General features: G+C 44.3%; 1 protein-coding gene and 1 long non-coding RNA gene across 5 annotated transcripts in view; one reads left to right on the top strand and one right to left on the bottom strand.

The window, feature by feature from the left end:
- LOC102160627 (uncharacterized) overlaps positions 1-7,776 on the top strand; it is a 55,496-nt gene extending 47,720 nt beyond the window's left edge. Inside the window, exons 7-10 of one of the 3 annotated variants that reach the window (XR_014839994.1) lie at positions 3,176-3,299; positions 3,638-3,814; positions 5,307-5,421; positions 6,913-7,776. This is a non-coding gene — a long non-coding RNA (uncharacterized LOC102160627). Of the gene's footprint in view, positions 1-3,175; positions 3,300-3,637; positions 4,446-5,306; positions 5,422-6,912 lie in introns of those variants that run through there. The other 2 variants (XR_014839993.1, XR_014839995.1) reach the window with 2 other exon arrangements.
- Positions 7,699-23,441, bottom strand: ZNF12 (zinc finger protein 12). Of its 2 annotated transcripts, XM_085016342.1 has the most exons (6): positions 23,294-23,441; positions 22,931-23,063; positions 21,907-21,971; positions 15,539-15,665; positions 15,194-15,289; positions 7,699-12,644 (listed from the first exon to the last, which is right to left on the bottom strand). In XM_085016342.1, the coding sequence occupies exons 3-6, from the start codon at positions 21,943-21,945 to the stop codon at positions 10,798-10,800; spliced, it is 2,109 nt and encodes a 702-aa protein (XP_084872468.1). In that variant the 5' UTR covers positions 21,946-21,971; positions 22,931-23,063; positions 23,294-23,441; the 3' UTR covers positions 7,699-10,797. The 2 variants fall into 2 exon arrangements, with proteins under 2 accessions (XP_084872468.1, XP_084872469.1); XM_085016343.1 differs by lacking the exons at positions 21,907-21,971; positions 22,931-23,063; positions 23,294-23,441 and having other exon boundaries at positions 15,543-15,665.
- Between the last annotated feature and the right edge of the window lie 868 nt (positions 23,442-24,309).

The raw sequence follows: 24,309 nt of genomic DNA, 5'->3' as shown, positions 1-24,309 counted from the left end.
ATTGGTTCCTGCTGTGCCACAATGGGAACTCCAAAACACAGCAAATTTTAGCAAGTGTTGAACTTAGTGGTAGGCACATGGGTATTCAATATATTTTTCTTAAAAGAGCTCTGAAAATTTTTGTAAAAGGTTTTGGAAAACTATCAAATCATTTATTCTCACGGGTTTTTTGGTTTGTTTTTTGCTATACGAATACAAATAAAAGTGCCCATTGTTACTGATCTGTTCTTCAATAAAAAAGCTGAGCAATGCCTTATTAAAAAAAAGTGTCATGAGGAGTTCCCGTGGTGGCTCAGTGGTAAACGAATCCGACTAAGAACCATGAGGTTGCGGGTTCGATCCCTGGCCTTGCTCAGTAGGTTAAGGATCCGGCGTTGCCATGAGCTGTGGTGTGGGTCGCAGATGTGGCTCGGATCCCGTGTTGCTGTGGCTCTGGTGTAGGCCAGTGGCTACAGCTCCCATTCGACTTCTAGCCTGGGAACCTCCATATGCCTCGGGAGCGGCTCAAGAAAAGGCAAAAAGACAAAACAACAACAACAACTGGGTTTAGCTGATTTAATGACAATTCATGAAATATGCATAGGCAGGTACAGCAATTCGCAGCACAAGCCCTGTCAAACAGCAGTGCTTGTTATGTCAAGGATTGTGCTGGGCATAGAAAATTCCCTTATTTTTCCTGTGCCTGATGGGTTAACAGGGTGCTACCGAGATACAGTGCGTGCAGCCCAAGTGTTAGGCACCCAGGAGCCAACTGCCTGACACAGTGGCGGGTACAGTGCCCTGATTCCTGCTCCTGTTTCACCTGTTTCCTGGCAGCAGTCATCAGGCTGCTTTCTACTTTGTCCTTATGGGAGAGCCTTGCTGTGGCCTGTTTTTCTCCCTCAGGGATTGTTTTGGGTGATAGTCCATAGCATGTCTTGGGAAAGTTTTCTGCGTGATTTGGGGTTAAGATTTTGTCACTGGTGAGTCATAAGCAGTATGGCATTGCTGGGAGTTCCCGTTGTGGAACAGGAAGTTAAGAACCAGGCTAGTATCCATGAGGATGTGGGTTTGATCCCTGGCCTCGCTCGATGGATTAAGGATCTGGCACTGCTGTGAGCTGTGGTGTAGGTTGCAAGCTCGGCTTGGATCCTGCCTGGCTGTGGCTGTAGTGTAGGTTGCAGCTGCAGCTCGGATTCAGCCCCTAGGCTGGGAACCTCCCTATGCTGTGGGTGCGGCCCTGAGAAGGTTGCATCTTGGGACTCTTGGAGGTGGCTAGGTGGGTGGGGAACAGGGAGAAGGAAGGCAGGTGTGCAGCGATGATGCAGTGGTGACAGTCAGCTTCGGGGATGCCCTGCATCAGGAAGCCCTCCAGTCATTAGTTTTCCCTCTGTGTGAGCCTGTTGGAGTTGAGACTTCTTGGTCACTTGGGGCTGTGCGGCATCCTGACATTGCAGAGGTACACATTTTAAAAATTCACAAGTACTCAATACAAAAATTGAGGGCAAGAGTGATTTCTTTTGAGAAAATGATTCCATGGCTACTTTCTGCTCTGCAAATTTCCATGTAATGAGGAAATGACGTTATTCCTTGTGTGAGAGGAATAGAGTGCAAGCAAGCAGTTTCCTCTTGGAACTGATTAACATATTAAGTGTTTTTCCTCTGTATGAAATGTTTTAAAAATTAAAGGGATCATTCATTGATCTTTAACCACTTTTTCCTGGACAAGATGTGGCTTGATTTTTATCTAATGAGTTGCTAGTTGTCCTTATACCATTGAATGTATCTTTGTCCCTGATTTGAAATACTATCTTTATCATGGATTAAATTATCATCCATAGTGGCTTTGCTTCTTGTCTGCTCAGTACACTTCTCCGTATCCTCCCAGAAGAAAGCTGAGAGCCAAGAGCTGGCACATTCCCTGGTGAGCCAGTAATAGCACCATCCTTTGGGCCCAGTTTAGTTGTGGAAGGGATGGATACTTAAGCTGAGAGGGCAAGGGAGTCCATGGGCATTGTTGGTTTTTGGTTTTGTTTGCTTTTTAGGGCTGCACCCCCAGCATATGGATATTCCCAGGCTAGGGGTAGAATCTGAGCTACAGCTGCCAGCCTACGTCACAGCTACAGCAATGCAGGATCCAAGCCTCGTCTGTGACCTACACCACAGCTCACAGCAATGCCAGATCCTCAACCCACTGAGCGAGATCCGTCGAACCCGAAACCTCATGGTTCCTAGTCGGATTCGCCTCCGCTGTGCCACGACAGGAATTCCTGTTGTTGGGGGCTTTTTAACAGCAGGTGATCTCAGACCAGTGTTTGGTTGATTTCGAGCGTGGAGCTGCCAGCTGCTGGGTTGTATTAAGTTTTCTGTTATTTGCGGTCTCAGTCCTGACTCATAGCTTGTAAGTTCTCCAGTTCTTTCTGGATTTTATTAATATTGCACACATTTTGTAATTGTGTTAAGATGGTGTTTTAATTGCTTTTGCTTTGCAACACTTTTCCAAGTCCCTCTTCTTTTCTGTCTTTCAAGTCCCTCTTCTTTTCTGTCTTTCAAAACTTTCTTGGTTTTACCATCATTAGTTCTTAGAAGTGACCTTTAGATTGACTCAAAAGCCTTTTAGGATTCTGATTGAATTTGTTTAAATTTAGTCTCAAGTAACTGATTGGGAATGTTGGTAATCCCACTGGCTGGACCACTCCCCACCCCCCACCCCCTCAGAGGCAGGGTTTGTGGATAGGACTCGTGTTAGTCTTCTTCCTGTGAGTGGCCATACTTTATTTCTTTGCATGTTTTGTAATTTTCTGCCAAAAACTGGACATTTAAATAAAAATTATTTTTGGCCACATCCGCAGCGTATGGAAGTTTCCAGGCCAGGAATTGAATCCGAGCTGCAGCTGCAACCTACACCACAGTTAAGTAACGCTGGCTCCTTAACCCAACGTGCCAGGCCGAGGATCAAACCTGCACCTCTGCAGCAACCTGAGCCATTACAGTCAGATCCTTAGCCCAGTATGCCACAGTGGGAACTCTAGGACATTTTAGATATGATGTAGCAACTCTGGAAATCAGATTTTATCCCCTGCCTTAGGGGTTGTTTGTTGTGGGTTCTTATTTGCTTTCTTACTGACTTTACTAAACCATTTTTGAAGTCTGTATTCTTTGTCATGGGTGGTCACTAAAGTATTGCTCCAATTAGCTTCATAGGTCAGCTGTGTATTGTCAATTTCCTGAAATACCTGGAGCCAAAAAAATTGAGGAAAGAGGGAGTTCCTTGGTGGTCCAGCCGTTAAGGATTCAGCACTGTCGGTGCTTTGGCTCAGGTTAGATCCCTGGGCTGGGAACTTCTGCATGCTATGGGCACAGTGCCTCCCACCCCCACCCCAGCCCTGCAAAACAAAACAAAAAACAAAACAGTGGGGAGGGCATACCCTTGAGTCTCGCAGGCTGGCTCTGTTTTGGGTACTCCTTCAGGGCTCAGCAGGCTGGTTGCACTCTGCCTCAGCCTTTACTCCCAGATAAGAGGGAGCCTACAGACCAGTCCAGGTGAGGGTGTAGTGGCTTTTCAGGTCCCTGGGCACATGTGGTTCCTTTGTACAGGTGGAAGCTTTTAAAAGCCCTCATTCCCACACACAGCTTTCCCCAACCCTTTCCTTCCCAGGCTTCTCAGTATGCCTGCTGCGCCCTCGACTGTCATCCTGCCCTTGGCTGCTGCCACAAGTACTGGTGCCTTTGGCACCAGCCCTCTAGGAAGACTGCTCCAAGTCAAGGAAACAACAAAGGGAAGCCCTGCCACCTTACCGTGACCCCCAGGTGAAAGCCACAGGCACAGTCCCAGGTGAGCAATAAGGTCTAGTTCTCACCCTGCCCCACCGCCGGTATCTGGAGCACAGACTCGTGTCCCTTTGGTGGCTGACCTGAGCTGTGGGAGGGGCGGCTGGGCAGCTCTCTCACCGCGAGGCTGCTGCTCTCCACACCTCCCTGGTGGTTGTTAAGTCCTGCCCTGGACACTCAAGTTCCGCCACAATTGCCAGCTCAGTAGTCGCTCATGTTGGGGGTATGGAGCCATCGATTTCCCTACTCTTCCATTTTTAGTGGAATCACCTCCCATTAGTTCTCGAGCACTTCCTGATTGTTAGAACAAATGAATGTTCTACACTTGATTTTCATAATCAGTGTTGGAATAAGCTGTTACTCTAAAGAGCTCAGGTTCCATTTAGTAGGGGAAAATATTTAGAAACCAAGATCTGAGCACACATTTTTCTAAATGTCATATACTGCATATTTCATTAGGAATTTTAACATTTTATACTGTGCTAGTAGTTAATAGATTCTACTGATTCAACTAATAATCTCGTTTTGATTGATATTATAAAGATTTTGAGTGGGCTGCCCTTAACTCTACTTCCTCCTTCTTAACTCTAAATTCACTTTTGTCATTTCTTAGGCCTCTCCCATAGCATATGGAGGTTTCCGGGCTAGGGGTCCAATCAGAGCTGTAGCTGCCGGCCTACACCACAGCCACAACAATGCAGGATCCGAGCTGCATCTGCAACCTACACCTCAGCTCATGGCAATGCTGGATCCTTAACCCACTGAGCAAGGCCAGGGATGGAACCCGAAACCTCATGGCTCCTAGTCGGATTTGTTAACCACTGCACCACGACGGGAACTCCTCTAAATTCACTCTTATATTTAGTCAGTTCACTAGATTTGGTTTTGTTTGCTTTTTAGAGCCGAACCTGCAGCATATGGAGGCTCCCAGGCTAGGGGTTGAATTGGAGCTACAGCTGCCAGCCTACAGCAGCACACGATCCGGAGCCACATCTGTGACCTCTACCACAGCTCATGGCAATGCCAGATCCGTAACCCACTGAGCAAGGCCAGGGATCGAACCTGCATCCTCATGGATACTAGTTGGGGTCGGGTTCGTTACTGCTGAACCACAGTGGGAACTCCAGTTCACTGGGTTTTGGAGGAAGACCTATGTTGGTTGCGTTTTGAAAGGAATGAGTGTTAATTTTTTGTTAGCTAATTCGGTGTCACTGTCAGATTGGCTGCCAAGTTAAGTGGCTGAATCAAGAGAGAAGACTGAAATCTCGGGTACAATTCTAAACAGGGGGTCCAGGGACATAGGACACCCCTGTTCCATGGTCTTGTCCAGAGAAAAGCTTCCCTTTGTCACTTTTCCATCCCCTAAAGCAGAGGTCAGCAGATACGGTTCACAGGTCAAATCTGGCCCACTGCCTTTTTCTTCTAGTTTGCAAGCCAAAAATGGGTTTTAGATAGTTTTTTTTTTTTAATCAAAAGAATAATAAGTTCTATCCCAGCCCAAGGGAAGGAAGAGGCAGCAAAGAACAAACCTTTAAGAATGTGACTCACAAGATGATACAGTTCCTGCCCTCTGGGCCCCGAGGTATTTACCTGGCCATGGCTCCCTGAAAGGTAAGTTGGGAAGTCAGATCTCCAGTGATGTGTCCTTTGCAACTGGAAGAGGGGGAATCTCTTATGTAAGTCAACAGGGCAAGACTGCAGTTCAAGCAGCCGCCCAGTCTGTCACTCAGTTCTGTGCAGTGAGGCAGATGCTCCCAGGTGGGGCTCTTCCCACAGGAAGGACGGTTACAAGGACAGTAACCAGCAGACAGAGCAGCTACTGAGAGCTGGCTTGGGATGGACTTGCCAGAAAAGGTACAGCCATCGTTCAGGTACCTGAGCCATAAGATTCCGGCTAAAACTGAACAGAATAAAACAGCATTAAGGATTTAATTTGGGGGCCTTTCAAGTTTTAGGAGGCATCCTGGGCACAGAGCTGACTGTACTGCTAGTTGAAGACATCAGTAGCACTGGTTTCCGGGCACATCCCCTTCTTTCTTCACGCCAACCCCAGTTCCGCCCCTTCCCCCACAGGCATGATAAAGGTATGACCTGAAGTAACCTAGGTAATGGGGGGGGGGGGTGTCCTTCTAATGATGTAAACACTGTTTAGTTACATGCAGTGTTATTCCGTCCATTGACTTCATATCTGAAAGTGCTCATCAGATGTGCTACGTGCAACTATAGCAGACACACCTAAGTGCTGGACAGCACCCTGCTGCCTGACCCCCATTCTACTCACCTTTTCTAGTGCTGGTCTCCTAGGAGATCCCGAAATTCCCGTGGTGCAGTTCCCTGTGTACAGAATTTCTGTGGGACCTGTGGCCAGATAAGGGGACCACTGCATCATAGAGCATTCCCATTAATAAATCTGACAGCTGTTTCCAGGTCAGTTTCCCAGAGGGCCGGATCATTTTATTCACTGCCGCAGTGTACACACACCACCCGCCGCCATTCACATCCTCACGGAGATTTATACATTGGCGTAATGCCATTCTGATGGGTACCAAGGGATATTTTACTGTTTTAACTTGCACTTTCTAGTTACTAAGGATTTCAGGTAACTGTCACATCCGTTCTTTTGGACTGCCCGTCTTTCTTTGCTGGATACATTCTTACGTATTTCACTCATTGGTCTTATCTAGATTAAACAAATTCTCCTTCAGAGACTGATGAGATTGTCTGTATCTTTCCATTAGATACCACAGTGGCCCTTTTCAGTTTCATTAATTCTGAGAAATTTTCAGTTCATCTATTTTCTCCCCATTTTGTCTCCTTGAGGAGCCTAGGATACAGATGTTATCTCTACTCTGTTATATGTTTTTTATTTTTCACACGCATTCTTTTTTCTTCGTAATGTCCTGCAGGAATTAATATCATCATCATATACTGTACTGATTTGGGGGGGTTGGCTCTATCAATTCTATCATCTAATTATTTACTCATGCCAATTATTCATGGCCATTCCCCCCCCCACATCTTTTTTGGGGACCGGGTAACTATCTGTTCCTGCTTCATGTTACCAATCTACTTTTTTTTTTTTTTTTTTTTTTTTGCACGCAGAAGTTCCTGGACCAGAGATTGAACCTGCACCACAGCAGTGACAATGCTGGATCCCTAACCCACGGAGGCACAGGGAACTCCACCAATCCACTTTTCCTCAGTGATGTCTATTAGAAAAACTTTGAAATCTTGATGTCTACCTCCCATCAAGCTGGCTTGCTGTGCAGAAGGTATGGTGTGCTGTCTCAGTAAACTCAGGCCTCCAACCACTTTTTTCGGAATTGTCACTGGAGTATCTGCAGATCTCAGCTCCAGTTGAAGTAGGGTGTGTGTTACAAAAGAGAAAGGCCCACCCCCAACTGGGATGTGCCCCTGCTTCCTGACATAGTGGGCAGTAGTACCTCCTCCACCCAGAAAACTGTGTCCATTTACTGTGATGACTTGGCTTTGGAGAGAGAAGAGGTTGGTTCTCCAGGCTGGTTCTCCTGCATCAGCTGGACCAGGGGTCAGTGGAGCCTGAGCTGCCACCGCAGTGCCAAGCAGATCAGCCTGCATTCATCTCACAGAGGCACCCCAGGGCTGGGGGTGGGAGGGCAGTGTGCTGGGACATGCAGGTTACAGAAGTTTACAATATGGAAGTTTTCATAAGCACCTGCCTCTCTCCTGCCAACACCTCTCTCACAAGAGCCACATCTATGCATCTTCCCACCCGAAGTTGCCCCAACAGTTTAGCTCCCTGGACCCATGAACTGCTCTGACGTCTGTGGCATCTGCAGCGTCAGGCTGTGGGAACAAGTCAGCAGCCTATGCTGGTTCATGAACATGGCAGGAATCATAGACTTTAAATTCAAGGAAGGGAAAAGCAGTTTATTTGTGATGTAGTTATCTCTGTAATAATAATTAAAAAAGCAACAACTTTTAAAATGTATGTCCTTGTTTTGTTCAATTGTTTCTATAAATCTGGCAGTTATTTGGGCTGCAGTCATGTGGCTTCTTTACAACCTTTGAGGAGCGTGACTGGACAGCCCAGCCAGCCACACTGAGATGGAATAAAGAGAGGTACCTCTGTGACCTCAGACAGAAAAAGCCCTGGTGTTAACACTGTGTGTCTTAACTTTGACCTGTTTGAAAGGCCACAGAAGCAGCAAATGAGCCACTGTTTCTCTAACAAGAGGATAATTTAAAAAAAAAAAATTTTTTTTTGAGGGAATCTCACCTTTGTGTGCCAGGAAGGGCTGACCTCTTGCTCAGCCCTTGGAAATCCCTCTGGGAGTTCCTAATCTGCTCATACTCCAGAGTATGAGGCCACTTGTGTATAAGAACAAGTACTTGTGCTCTGGGATAAAATACATCCTTGCTGCCAGATGCGTAAACTGAGTCAGCCCCTATAGTGCTTTCTTTCTTGAGCTCAGGCCTTGCCAGCAACAGTTTAAAACTTTTCAAATAGTGCATTCCATCAAATCTAAGACAAACCATTAGTTTAAGTACTTCTAAGGAAGAAAAAAAAATGCCAGTTAAATTTGAGTATGTTATTGATCCTAATTTCAGAGATGTAAAAATAAGAAAACATTGACATCTCTGAAACAAACCAACCGCACAACCACATTATGGAAGAGGCAGTTTGGGACCACTTAAACATACAGGGCCCTTTTGTTTCAGCCATTCTATGAGAAAAAAAATGTGGTAAACCCTTTAAACTTTTCAAATATTTACTTAAAAATGCGTACTGTGTAGTTAGAGATTTACCACACTAGTGGGAAGTAGCTTAAGTATTTCAACAAATATACTATGAATATATAGTTCCTACTCAAAACTATACACTCTACCAAATTTTAATTCCTGTTATGTATCATATTCACGATTATCTAGACAAATATGGAGGCAAAGTGATGATTAACAAACAACAGGCTCCACGAGTGATGGAAATACAGGAAAAACATGGTACTTCATCTCTGTGGTAAGGGGTGAATTACTCAAGATAGCTAATCACTGGAAAACAAAGTAGATTCTTACTTCACACCATATATTGTCAACAACATTGTAGCAATGACCCATGAATAATATAAATTAATCTAAACAAAATTTATGTCATGCATTATCAAGAACGAACTACCTGACACTGTATCAGATTCTAGAGATTCTTAGGGTAGTTGTATAACATTTCAAGAAAACATATACATTTAATTGTTTCAGATTGATTTCTAAGACTCAAACTATTTACACCAAAACTTAAAGAAAATAAGAATCTCTATATCAACAGCTCAAAATAAATGATTTGCCTGAAGTCCACTTCTCAATTGCATAACTCCTACAAAAGTGTGACTTTATCTTCAGTTATCACTAAGAATGACCTAAATCAGCTTAAAATGTAGTCTTTCACGAAAAAAACAGCCCAGAGGTGGAGTGGCTACACAGCTGGCTGGTTCAGTGGCTCAAGAGCATGGTCGGGGTCCCAAGTTCTTCCAGTTTTTCTGCTTTGCTGTGCACAAAGTGTAATTCATTGCTGAAGGAGAGCCAGGCATCACATCCAGACAAGGAGACGTTCAACAAGATTTCACTTTTCCCTGCTTGATTCCTTGAATTTTGAGGAAAGCTTTTCCAGAAATAACCTGCCAGATATTTTATCTGTCTAGAATTGGGTCCTTGACCCTCTAAACCAACTGCTGGCAATGAAAACAGGATTATCATTATTCATTGAAACAAATCAGGATTTATGCCCTGTTCTGTGAGGAGGAATGGATATCCAAACTCAGCCAGCCAACAAGTAAGGAGCAAGTGAGCAGGGAAGTCATTCAACAATGCCAGCTACAAACCCGTACAAATGTGCTCTTAATCCATTCAGGAAGGAGTGAAGCATGGTGTTTAAAAATATCATCATATTAAATAAGAATAAAGCTAATTCCTAGGTTACACAGTATGTGTGCTCTGTACAGACTTATACAGGCATTTAAATAAAAAATAGGTGGAAAAAAGACTAAAATTGGACTTTTTAAAAAAACTATCAAGTGCAGTGAGTCCTACAGTGTTTCTCACTACTGGAGACTTCTGGCATTAACAATTTAAAATTCATCTATGCATTTTTCTACTTTATGCATAGGTTACTATCTCTTCCTGACTCAGAGTTGAAAACATTACTTAAAACATTGCCTTCTTTATGGAAGACTTAGTTAATAAACAATGATAAAATACATTATAAATGCCAAGGAAGAATACAAAAAGAAGCATACTTTATACTTTTCAAATATTAGTTAAGTAATAATGTATATTAAGATACTAACATTGGGGTGCTACCTAAAATGTTACCATGTCTTACAAATTATTCTAGTAAGGATAGAATGCATTTTTAAACATGATTGAGACATGAACATATGGTTCCTGTAATGTAGCATGCTATAAAACAAACAGACCAAAATGCCCCTCAAAAGCATTAGTCCTACACCCTCAAGAACCACTCATATATGAATTTAATGTTGCCATGTCGCTGCCTTGATTAGCTACCTGTGACTTTACAGCTTCTATTTACAAAAGGAGCATGTTTATTCATGACAGCCATCTTGTGTTTTTTTTTTTTTACAAAGAGCTTGATATTTTATCAGAAACATAAATTTTAGTATTAATAATTCCAACAGAATGTTTTCCACTTCCTTAAATTAAGAGGTTTCCCTTGATATAAATTCCCTGATATGTAAAACAGTTCGAATCCATGGTGAAAACTATGTACATTCTAAATAAAATTTATAAAATCTTATTCTTACCTAGTCTGGTATCCCACATGTGATGTGGCCTAGTTACAACTGTGGTTTTTACCCTGCAAACTTTCAAATTCCAAGTCTGACTCATGCTCAAAGGCTGGTCCACATTTACCTGGGTAAAATCTCTGACTTATGATGAGAGAAGTTTTTTATTCATTATATTGAGGGGGTTCTGTGACAATAAATTGTGACTTCAGAGAAGCCTTCCCACATCAATTACATTTACATTCCCTCTCCTGTGAATTCTCTGATGGCTATTGAAGGCTGATTTGTGGTAGAATTTCTTCCCACATTCGTTACATTCATAGGGTTTCTCTCCTGAATGAGTTCTATAATGTACAGTAAGGTATGACATCCGAGAGAAGGCTTTCCCACATTCATTACATTCAAAAGGTTTCTCTCCTGAATGAATTCTATGATGAATAGTGAGATATGACATCTGAGAGAAGAATTTGCCACATTCATAACACTCGTAGGCTTTCTCTCCTGTGTGTGTTCTCTGATGCCTATTAAGGGCTGAATTCTGGCAGAAGGTTTTTCCACATTCATTACATTCATAGGGCTTCTCTCCTGAATGAATTCTATGATGTATAGTGAGGTATGACATCTGAGAGAAGAACTTCCCACATATGTAACATTCATAGGGCTTCTCGCCTTTATGTATTCTCCGATGTCTACAAAGGGCTGAATTCTGGTAGAAAGTTTTCCCACATTCATTACATTCATAGGGTTTCACTCCTGAGTGTGTTCTATGATGAATAGTGAGGTATGACAACTGGGAGAATAATTTTCCACACTCATTACATTCATAGGGTTTCTCCCCTGTGTGTACTCTCTGGTGTCTCATGAGGGCTGAGTTCAGATAGAAAGTTTTCCCACATTCATTACATTCATAGGGTTTCTCTCCTGAATGAGTTCTGTAATGTACAGTGAGATATGAAAGCCTAGAGAAGAACTTCCCACATTCATTACATTCGTAGGGTTTCTCCCCTGTGTGTGTCCTCTGATGTGTAGTCAGAGTAGACTTTCGGCAGAAGCATTTCCCACACTCGTTACACTTATAGAGTTTCACGCCTGTGTGAATTTTCTGATGGTCATTCAGTGCTGACTTCTGGGAAAAGGTTTTTCCACAGTCATGGCAGACATAGGGTCTCTCTCCTGAATGTGTTCTCTGGTGTTGTGTGAGGTGTGTCTTCTGGCAAAAGGATTTTCCACAATAACTACATTCATAGGGCTTCTCTCCTGAGTGAGTTCTTTGATGCTGAATGAGGTGTAACTTCTGGTAGAAAGTTTTCCCACATTCATTACATTCATAGGGCTTCTCCCCTGTGTGTGTTCGCTGATGGACAGTGAGGGTTCCCTTCTGGCAGAAGGATTTCCCACATTGGTTACATTCATAAGGCTTCTCTCCTGTATGAGTCCTCTGATGTATAATAAATTTTGACTTTTTACAGAAGGATTTCCCACATGCGTTGCATTCATAGGGCTTCATTTCCATATGAGCCCCCTGGTGCACACTGAGGTTTGACATTTGGAGAAAGGCTATTTCAGATTCATTCCACTTATAGGGCTTCTCCTCCATATGATTAACAAACACTGTATCCTTTTGAAAGGCTTTCTGGCATTCAATATATTCAAAGGGTTTCTCCAAAATATGTATGTTCTGATAAATTTCCTCATTTAGAGCATAAGCCTCCCCATTTTGATTAAATTCATTGGGTTTATCTCTTTGATGAGTTTTCTCCAGCTTAACATGGAGAAGTGATTTCCCACATGCACTACATTCATCAGGCTTCATTCTTGCATAGCTTCCATCACTACTAATATATTCTGAAACAGATTTTAAACTCTTTTCACAGGAGTCACATTTATAGGATATTTGTCTTGAAGGAACAGGGTTTGTTTCCACAGTAAAAGTCTTACCAAGAACATTACCTCTCTCTTCAATCAGGGTTGTTCTGTTGATAGATAGAGTCTGCCTTGGATGTTTGTCTTCATTTTCCGGGGCTCCCTCTATCAAATCATGGACTTTCCAGACTTCTAAAAAGAGACCAAATTAACCAAATTTTACACATCTTCCTATATAAAATATGAAACGTGACTTATACACAAGCATTTCATTGTGACATAGATGCTAGCTTTATGGAAAGACAAATATGTAATTCCAAGAGTACTTTTTCCCCTTCTGGGTTAGAATAAACATGCATTTGCACACACACAACCTCCACAATCTCCAGTGAAGAAGAAAGACGAGATTGAGAACAAGCTAGTAAAAACACAAGTACCTTTGACCTTTTCTACTTTTTAAGATGTTGTTCAAAACTAGATACAAAAGGTTAAAATATAAATGTGGAGCGATGACCACAAGACAAAGGATGCTGGATGAACAACTAACTCAGTAGATATGAAAAGACTCACAGCAAGCAGGTAAGCTGATGGGGCAGTAGGAACATCAGGAGATATGTCCAAGGAGGAGTCAGTTTGCAGGATATAGGGTCAGCACTTTACACCCTATTACTTCATATCAAGTGGAGAGACGGATTACAATCTAAGGAACTATCTCCTACAGAGATTATCTGCTACCAACAATGCCCCAGCTTATGTTCAGCCTGTCTCTGCTCCTACTGTTTTACTAAGTCTGCTTCACTTCTAGCCTTGGTCTACTCAAAACTTATCTTTTATGGGGAGTTCCATGCTTTAAAAATAAAAAACAGTAAAAGTCCTTTCTCAACTTTATTAGTTGCATTTCCCCTTAAATTGAAAATACTCCCCATACAATCATCTTAGCACAGGTGATTCAGCCTTGCACTTGAACTTTAATATTACATGTGCAATGCTGAGTTTTAAATTATCCATGCATCTCTGTTCTTTTCTCATAACCAAAACCTCTTAGTAAGTATGGTTTTATTTCCTTTGAACCCCTCAAAAGAAATCAGAGAAACTGTTCTTAATCACATGGCCATCTTTCAAGTACCAGAATATATAGGGATGTGACCTATGCACACATATTTAGAAATAACTGTCTATATCTGAATCACTTTGCTGTACACTTGAAACACAGCACTGTAAATTAACTATACTCCAATAAAATATAAAAACAGTAAAATAAAAAGAAATAACTGCTATAAATTATTTGTAAACAAATGCACAAGAAGGTTTTCTCACCTACCTGCCTCCTCAGATAAAGAAGTAAATGTGCACTGTATGTTACATACTACAGTGGTGGGAGGGAGAACATGCCCTTTATAGGATTATGGGAGAAGGGGGGGTAATAGAGAAGCTCAAGCAAAAAATAACACAATCAAGTAACAGATTCCTTGATGAAACCTAACTTTTTTTTTAAAGCATTATCAAGAGGTAGAGTCAAAGTTGAGAGGAGGAAGAGACTGGAGGGATAAGAGCTGGAATGAAAAACTTTAAGGAGGGGCTGAATATTTGAGTCCAGACTTAAAAGAATGTTGGGACAAATAACCCAGGCCCCAGTGAAATGTTAAGATGTAGGGATAAAAAAAATCATGTAAACAGAAGACACTTAAGAGTGGACCAAATGGAGTTTAGCCAGTTTTGGCAAACAACAGAAAATTTAATTTTTCCAGGCAACACAGGGCCAATGCTGTGTGATTCTTAAAGGAAGAGGAACTAAATCTCCCTTTGGGAAACAGTGTAGGCTTATCCTGTGAGATCAGTGATAAGATGGATTAGAAACAGTCAAACACATCTTGCAAATCCAATCAGAATGAGGCTACTGCTATCATGTGAAATACCGAACCAGAGAACAGGGTGGACAATGCAGCATTTAACAGACAAAAACCCTAAAGTCTTGAGATGGAGAAGCCCCTTGAAGAACTCAGAAAACAGCAACCACCAAAGGGTGAAGGAGATCCTTGAGAGACATCTCTGGAGTGGATGAGAGGATAAACAATCACGATTTACTGCTGTTTCTCCTACTTGCTGAGCGCTGTTCTGACAGGACATTATTCAAAGCACTGGGAACAGAACAGTAAATAAAAAAGAGATGAAAATGAACACTTGGGGAAAGAGGGAAACCCTGCTGTGCTGTCACAAAACAGGCAGTGCTGGTCTTAGGAATGATGACTAGCGCCAGTGCTCACAACAGCACAGGTCAACAGAGTTTACTGGTTTAAGCACAGAACTCAGGTTTGACATCAAAGAGATGTGAAACTCAAAGAGAAGAGAAAAGTGAAACCAGGCACAGAAATAAGTCTGAGGCATTTCATGAGAAAGAATAAAAAAGGAAAGTAATAAGAACATGGAGAGTCACATAAGTTATTCTCTAATAACAGACTATGAATAATTCTCTATTGTTTTGAACTATGAATGCCTGAAAACAAAAAGAACATACAATAATGGGTTATGGAAAATGCTGTAAGAATGAGAAGACCTGAGGTTTAAGAGGAAGAAGGAAGTGAGTGGGTTTTGGTTATGGGTAGAAGCAAGTGTGGAAAATCCCTAGTAGCGTAAGTATTTGTGGGGAAGGAAGACATCTTCAGGAGTGAGATTCAAGCACATGAAGCACAAGATAACTTTAAGTCACTTCTAAAGGCTTGGCACCTCACCGCCTAACACACCTGGGTAGGTCTGAAGAAGGAATTCTCCTTCCACTATCCATGGATCCTCTCCTTGCTCCAACTTGGTGATAACTTCCGGTTTGATGATGTGACATCCTGTTAACAGAAACAAAAGAGAGAACCTGAACCTGGCTGCTGGGCTTCTGGATCTGTCATGTGAGGGAAGGGCTGCCTTACAAGCTACACAACACAAGTGCTGTACCAAAATTAGAACCCATGTGGAGTTAAAGACCAAATGACCTGCCTGGTATCCCAGATAACACATTTGTCTCATCAAATTCAAAGTTGATAAGTTAGAGATAAACCCCGGATACATCAGCAAGTCAGAAAGCAGGCTCCCCTCACCCACAGAGACCAGGTGGCTGTAGTTCTCCAGCATCACATCCCTGTAGGTTGTCTTCTGCTCAGCGTCCAGCTGCCGCCACTCCTCCTGCGTGAAGTCCACAGCCACGTCCTTGAATGACACTGGTTCCTGTAATGGCACAGTGATTGGATTGGGTCTGTGGGGCCGACACACGGGGACAAGAGCTTACCCAGCTCACTGGTGAAGCTAACACTATACACTTTCTTTCTGTTACAGATCTTGTGGGAGGAAAATAAACAGTACACTGCCATGAGTTTGTTCAGTATGCGGGAAAAAAAAAAATGTCTTGCACTGTGAGCCAGGAATAATCCTGGCTATTGGGGACCTAGACCAGGAAACAAGCCCCTGCCCTGGAAGAGCTCAGGCATGAGGCCACTGCTGGAAACCCAAGATACACTGTGCTCCTTCGTTTTGCTTCTAGAACATTAACAACATTGCTTTACCTCCACCACCACCCCTGCCCCCTCCTCGGTCTCCTCTACTAGCCCCTGATCTCCTCCAAGTCATCCTCAAGTTAGAGGGTCCCAGGGCTCAGGTTTTTTCCTTTACTCATTGCTTTGATGATAATCCCATCTGGCCTCATGAATTTACTAAGCCTTCAGGTACCATTTTTATTAAGCATTATACTAGATATCCTAGCTTTTGAAATAGGGCAAAAACAAGAAATTAAAGAAATAAAGAATAGAAGATGATATAAAGAGTAGAAGATCCTCCCAAAGCAAGAGAAATTAGAGCAAAAATAAACCCATGGGACTTAATCAAACTGAAAAGCTTTTGCACAGCAAAAGAAAACAAAGCAAAAAGAAAACAAAAAGACAACTTACAGAATGGGAGAAAATAGTTTCAAATGATGCAACTGACAAGGGCTTAATCTCTAGAATATATAAACAACTTATACAACCCAACAGCAAAAAAAACCAATCAATGGAAAAATGGGCAAAAGACCTGAATAGACATTTCTCCAAAGAAGATATACAGATGGCCAACAAACACATGAAAAAATGCTCAACATCGCTGATTATAAGAGAAATGCAAATCAAAACTACCATGAGATACCACCTCACACCAGTCAGAATGGCCATCATTAATAAATCCACAAATAACAAGTGCTGGAGGGGCTGTGGAGAAAAGGGAACCCTCCTGCACTGTTGGTGGGAATGTAAACTGGTACAGCCACTATGGAGAAGTGTTTGGAGATACCTTAGAAATCTATACATAGAACGTCCATATGACTCCGCAATCCCACTCTTGGGCATCTATCCGGACAAAACACTACTTAAAAGAGACACATGCACCCGCATGTTCATTGCAGCACTATTCACAATAGCCAGGACATGGAAACAACCCAAATGTCCATCGACAGAGGATTGGATTCGGAAGATGTGGTATATATACACAATGGAATACTACTCAGCCATAAAAAAGGATGACATAATGCCATTTGTAGCAACATGGATGGAACTAGAGAATCTCATACTGAGTGAAATGAGCCAGAAAGACAAAGACAAATACCATATGATATCACTTATAACTGGAATCTAATATCCAGCACAAATGAACATCTCCTCAGAAAAGAAAATCATGGACTTGGAGAAGAGACTTGTGGCTGCCTGATGGGAGGGGGAGGGAGTGGGAGGGATGGGGAGCTTGGGCTTATCAGACACAACTTAGAATAGATTTACAAGGAGATCCTGCTGAATAGCATTGAGAACTATGTCTAGATACTCATGTTGCAACAGAACAAAGGGTGGGGGAAAAAATGTAATTGTAATGTATACATGTAAGGATAACCCGACCCCCTTGCTGTACAGTGGGAAAATTTAAAAAAAATTAAAAGAAAAAAAAAGAGTAGAAGATCCTAAAGATGACATGTTTATATAATAAATGTACAAACAACTACTGGAGCTAAAAAAATGGATTCAGAAAGGTCTCAGATTCAAAATAAATATACAAAATCAAATGTATTTCTGTATACTAGCAAGAAACAATTTAAACTATCTAAAACATAAAACATTTAGAAAAATTAAAAAGGTGTGTAAGTCATTAGCACTGAAAACAATAAATTATTGCTGAGGGATATTAAAGATGACCTAAATGGGAGTTCCCACTGCCTCATGGCTCTGAATACCATCTACATGTCAACATTTGCCAAATTTCTATCACCAGCCTAAGCTTCTCAGCTCCAGACTCACATGTTCTGTTCTGCCCTGCAGCTCCTCCTACAGCTCAGAGAAGGAGCCAGGCTGCAGGATTAGCCAGTTACGAGGAGAGCAACAAGCCAGGCAACACGTCCTAGGTCTGTATTTTGTTACAAGGATACTGGCCTCAGGGATGGTTAAGGGGATCGATCCCTTCTTCCTACCAACCCTCCCAGGGAAGGAGCACAGTCTTGAAGAGGGGCAGGGGGCTCACAGGAGACCCGGATATTGCTGCACCCAGACCTTTTAGTGTGGCTTTTTGGAATAAATCCACACATTCTCACTGTCTCTTCTGAATCATCAACTCTAATACTACATAACGACACACACAAGTATCAATAGACTCATCTATGGAGAACACTTAACATAAGTTCTTTGGACTTAACACATGTCTCAATGATATGTACTATTACTTTTCATTATCTACCGTGTATCTCACCACTCTTTCCAGATAAGGACAGAAATTCACCAAAAAATACATTAATAAGTTTAAGTAACTAAAGGTAACATGGCTGTGAAGTTTATGTAATCACCAAGAAAGGACCCTAAGACAGTCTCGGCATGTTAAAAAACAAAGACTCAGATGATTTCCACAGAACGAGGAGGAAGGAGTGGTGTGCAGGTTAGAGGAAAGCCCATGTCAAGCTCAGGGCCCACTTGGGTTCCCACTGTGGCTCAACAGGATCAGCAGTGTGTAGGAGGGCTGGGACACAGGTTCGATCCCTGCCCTGGCACAGTGGGTTAAGGATCTGGCATTGCCGTAGCTGCAGCTTAGGTCACAGCTATGGCTCAGATCTGTTCTCTGGCCTGGGAACTCCATACGCTGCAGGGCAACCAAAAAAGAAAAAAGCTCAGGGGCCATTGGAGACTACAAGCTCCTGACACTGACTGAAAATCTCAGTTCTCTCTGTGGAACAAAGAGTGTGGGATGGGTCCTGTTAGCAAGGTTCCCTCAGATGCCAGGTCACCTGATACCCAGCTGCTGACAGGACACACTGGTAGAAGTGGCTGCCACCCAAACATGCAGATGAATGTTTGAGCAGAACTGCCCGCCTCCCCCCAAGCCCAGCTTCAAGAAGACTGGCTCAGAGAGTAACAGCAAGTTTTCCAGAAGCTCTGCCCATACTTCAGACATCATCAGCCATGCCTATGGCCACTCAGACGAAGGCTAGGAGTCCACTCATGCACAAATTAGAAGTCATTACCAAACGCAAGAATGAGGGATGAGAGTAGCGAGCAGGTTAATCTCTTCATAAATAGAATAATGCACACTTTATCTTACTTCTGGTTTTGCATTTGTAATTTGTGGGGATTTTTAATTGCTTGCACCTTTGCCTTATGAGGAAAAACAGCACAATAAGAAAAAAATCAGGGTTGTTTTTTTTTTTTGCAATGTGCATGAAATACATGCACTGTTGCTGCTTGAAAAAAATGTTATTGTGAATGTTCCCACTGATTTTTTATTTGGGGATTTTTTTTTTAATGGGCTAAGTGGCTTGCCCAAGTTCATTTTTATACAAAAGAAAGGGAAGAAAATTGCACTATTCTTCTGGCTTAAAATAATATTTACAAGCATTTTATATTTTAAGAAAACAGATTTCAGAAAACCTGGATACAAATTAAGAAAGCAATCAGAACTGCGGATACTTAGGGGTTTTCGGTTACTTTCAAAGGACAAGGGAACAACCCATGAGGTGTGTGTCTTAAAAGGCCACTTAGTGTAGTAACATTCCAGATGTGAAGGGTCACCAAAGCAAAGGGCCAGGACAAGCAGGACGCTTCTGCTGGGCATCTTTCCGTCAGCGGAGCAGACATCTCCATGGGCAGAACCATTCACTTTGAGCCGAGAAGCACCCATGTAATTATATGAAGTCCCCAAAGAGTAACTGCACCCCCAGTTAAGAAGAGAGGAACGGGAGTTCCCATCGTGGCGCAGTGGTGAACGAATCTGACTAGGAACCATGAGGTTGCAGGTTTGATCCCTGGCCTTGCTCAGTGGGTTAACAATCTGGTGTTGCCCTGAGCTGTGGTGTAGGTTGCAGACACGGCACAAAAAAAAAAAAAAAAAGAGAGAGAGAGAGAGAGAGAGGAACGGGGAACGGAGCAGTCTTCCCAACCAGCTGAGCTGTGTGCTGATGGGCGGGATGGAGCTGGGCCCAGAGTTCGGCTCTCCTTTCAAACCCCCAACCTCAGCCTCACCCTCAGTCAGCGGAGGAGCTGCTTCCCAGAGGAGATGCCTCCCCACCTCCAACCCAGCTCTGCTATTTTTCACTGTCTACTGGGTCATTCCCACTATTCTTTCTCCCATTAAACAAAACATCCTCCTCAGTTCCCACTCCAACCACTGTCCAATTACTCCATTCACTGTGAGAGCAAAAACGTCTTGAAAACATTAGGAACAGACCAAACCCGGTTCTACGCCCTTCTCTCTTAAACCTCTCCGATCTGGACTCTGCCCCACAAATCATCCAAACTAATCATCAGGAAGGGAGTCAGGACCTCCCCAGGGCTGAGCTCAGTGGTTAAGGGTTCAGTGTAATGGGAACCTCAAAAGAGCTTTCCAAGCAGAAGCAAAATGCTGTGATTAACACTGTAGGAGAAATACTCAAAATGGAAAATACACCTGAGCTAGTAAAAAGATAGCAGCATAGAAGTATCTGGAACATCTTAGAAATAAAAAAATAGGGACTAAAACCCCTGTAGAATATAACATTAACAAACCTAATAATACAATGTGATAAAAGAAGATGGAGGAGGAGTTTAAAACGAGTCCCATTTTTCTGGATAGGATGACAGGCTGGATGACCCAACAATGAACTGCTAGGGACAAGAGGAGAAGGCATGAGTGGGGGGCTATAAATAGTTAGTTTGGGATCCACTGGATCCACTGATTTGAGGTGTCCTTTGGGCAAACATCATGGAGATGCTGACAAGTGACTGAACACAGGAGAACTGACAGAGCTGGAGGTTAAAAGCACTGGAGGGTGAAGTCATACAGATTTAAGAGTCATAAACAAAGAGTGGAAAAACAGAAAGAGGGTGGGACAAAGAAACAGTCAGGAAGGGAGCAAGGAGAGACCTGCCACAGGAACCAACAGAGGATACTTTGCAGATGGGAAGGCGACGGTGGTCCAAGGCAAGGACGGGCGCATCTCCCCTGGATCTGCCTGATGAATGACAGGTCACCTCTACCGGATCACGTCCGGGGGGGGACAGGGGCACAACCAAGACTGCGGGCCCGCAGGATAAAACGGGGGTGGGAACTAAGAAATCCGTGCCAGAGACGGCGATACATGGCCCACAACTCCGCTCCATCACATGGTAAGAGAGAAACGGAATTTTACTTGAAGGGCGAGAAGCCCATTCCTCCAGATAATCTTCATTTTATCCCTGGATTGAGCCATGAAAGCATTTCTATTTATGTGACGACAATGTTCTAGTGCCCCAAAATGCTGCATGCATTGAGTGCTCCCTGGACAGCATGCCCTCAGCTAACAGGAGGCACAAGTATGGCAGCAATGGCAACAGTTTAAGGGCTGTCATTTAGAAAAGCTAGGTGCAGCCACAGCAGGCACATCAAAAAAAAAATTTTTTTTTTCTGTCTTTTTGCCATTTCTTGGGCCACTCCCGCGGCATATGGAGGTTCCCAGGCTAGGGGTCAAATCGGAGTTGTAGCCACCAGCCTACGCCAGAGCCACAGAAACTCGGGATCCGAGTCACAGCTCATGGCAATGCCGGATCCTTAACCCACTGAGCGAGGCCAGGGATCGAACCCGCAACCTCATGGTTCCTAATCGGATTTGTTAACCAATGAGCCACGATGGGAACTCCAAAATTTTTTTTTTAACAAGGAAAAACCAAAGCATTCTGGCAGGACAATGCAAGTCAAGAAGTGGATGGTAATTATCTTTTCTTTTTTTCTTTTTTTGGGGGGGTGGAAATGGACGTCAAGAACACAGGCTTATACAGTGGCTTTAAGAGCGATGGAAAATCGTGGGCTCTACAGGGAACCTGACCTGCTCCTTTATGCTCTGACTAACCACATATTTTCTCTATGTTTACTTTCCTGTCTTAAATTCTGAACTATTTGCCTCCTAAGGTACTGTTACAAAACAAAGTAAAGCGTACAAAACATAAACAGGAAAACTCACCAGAGATTGATTCATTTTCTGCTGCTCTTGGAAAAACATGCAGGACTGTGAAAGTGGAGGCCCACCTGGTGGAGGAAAACGCAGGCAGTGAAGCTATGGAAGAATTCACCAAGGAAACGCTTTCATACAGGGCACCTGTGCTCAGGCTCCATGAGAGAAATCTGGGGGAGATTGTCTTTACCCTGTAGAAGGTCCTGGAAGAGTCAAGAGGGAGCCCTCACCCACACACCTGTAACTCCCACTTGTCAGTGGTGATTGTGTGGGTACATTTTCTCATCAGTGAATGACCACAGAACCCTATTACAATAATCCTCCAATATTAAATATAAAATTTAATAAACAGTTATAGATGTCTCTTCTTACTAACCCCCATTAACAACTCAAACTCAGAAAATCCAAAGATGCTCTGAGTAAAGGGATACAAGCAGGAGCGGCTCAGACTTTCAATTACCTGGACAAGTATCGTACATCGCACTGTAAGCGCGACGCTCAAAAAAACTTTTTATTGAGAAACTAACTTTAAGTGGACAGACCACTGGCCTGCGACTTTGAGTCCTGTAAGCAATCCCACCTACAGACCCGGTGACCTGGCACAAGTTCCTCCCTTCTCAGGTCCAATCTCCTCTACCCTCAACCAAGGCAGTAGGACAGGTGCCTCGCAGATTCATTCCTCACTCCACTGTGTGGTTCTGCAGGGCAGAACCTGGAGAGGAGTCAGCGGACACTTACATTAGAGAACCACGGTGCTGATGGGCCTTTACAGACCCGTGCGGAATCCCTAGAGAGCGAGGGGCAGGAGTGTAGGGATGTGGAGAAAGGAGGGGACGCAGCACGTCCGCGGCGGAGCCTCTAACCACTGCTCCCCCAGGACCCCCGGAACTCCCAAGTCCCAGGCGAGTGCCCAGCAGGAGCAGCCGGCCCTGCCCTTTGATCTCTGGGAAGCGGTGAAACCCTCCTGGTTGCTCTCTCCTGGGGCTCGGGGTGGGCTTCCTCCAACCCTGCTACCCGCCGATGCACGACTTACCTGTCGGGACTCGCTGACCCGCCCGGGGCTCCCGAAGCTCCAGGCCGGGGGTGGCTCCTCCGGCGAGTGCCTCTCCCGGGGTCCCTCCTCTCCGCTTCTCGAGGTCGCTGGGCTCGAGGAGCCGACTCTGGGCCTAGGGGACAAGCTCCCTTCAGGAGAACTTCCCTTCCTGAGGCCTAAGTCGACCTCCAGGGACCTCACCGTCCCGCGCGCTACAGACGGTCGGGCCCGGGCCCGGCCGCCCCTGCCCGCCTGGCCCCTCAGCCCCTCCTGCCCAGGCCGGGGGCTCCGGGGCTCGAGCTCGGAAGTCCCCGCTCGAGCCTCCACCCGGCCCGCGCGAACCCTCGCCCGCACAGCCCGCACCCGCTGGGTGCAGGCCCCGCCGGACGGCGCCCAGCCCCGCAGGCCCCAGAACCCTCGCCAGCCGGAGGCCAGAGCCTGGGAACGAAGGCCAGCGGCGACCGGGGCACCGACAGGAAACGGCTGCGGCGAGGCGGCAGTGCGCAGGCGCGAACACGCGCCCAGGGCGAGGCGCACAAACACTGGAGGGCGCCGGAAGTCCGCCTGCCAGGGCTCACAGCGAGGAGCCAGACACGCCGCCGGACTCTATTGCCCATAAGCCTCTGCGCCGTCAAGTTAGGGAACGTCGTAAATGTATCCGCTTCATCAGGCGGTTAAGAGGTGCTGTGCTGAGAGGACTGGCTGCCTGGAGCGGGAACTCAAGTCGCATTTGTCTTCGTTCCTGTTAAGGATCAAGGAAAGGTGTGACCTCAAGCAGGGCTGTTTGATGGCCTCCTGGAGCCCTGATGCTTAGCATGCCTGAGATATTTCTGGTTAGAACTGAGATTTCCCCATAACCAGGAGAGGAGAAGGAGTTTATCTTGTTCACGTAACTGAAATACTGGAAGTTTTCATTAAAACTAAAAGTTTGGAATAAAATAAATGCCCAGACATGATATAAAATAATATTCCCAAGGGCATAAGGTTTATCCAAGGAAGGAAAAGAAAACAGACATTGTAGCTTATCTAGATTACACAACTAACGCATTAAAAACTGCAGAAAAATCGGAAGTTCCCGTCGTGGCTCAGGGGTTTACGAATCCAACTAGGAACCATGAGGTTGCGGGTTCGATCCCTGGCCTCGCTCAGTGGGTTAAGGATCCGGCATTGCTGTGGTGTGGGTCGCAGACACGGCTCGGACCCCGAGTTGCTGTGGCTGTGGTGTAGGCTGGTGGCTACAACTCCGATTTGACCCCTAGCCTGGGAACCTCCATATGAGGGTGCGGCCCTCAAAAACCGTAGAAAAATCAACTAGAGAAAAAAACAACAGGAGTTCCTTCATGGCTCAGTGGTTGGAGACCCAACTAGCATCCATGAGG

Source organism: Sus scrofa, chromosome 3 (genome assembly GCF_054392235.1).
Source record: "Sus scrofa isolate SSC_HxYL_T2T_F1_AM1 chromosome 3, Sscrofa_HxYL_maternal_Yorkshire_Landrace_v2.0, whole genome shotgun sequence".
NCBI lineage: Eukaryota > Metazoa > Chordata > Mammalia > Artiodactyla > Suidae > Sus > Sus scrofa.
The sequence above is the reverse complement of the archived record's forward strand: the minus strand, read 5'-3'. Positions and strand labels throughout refer to the sequence as shown.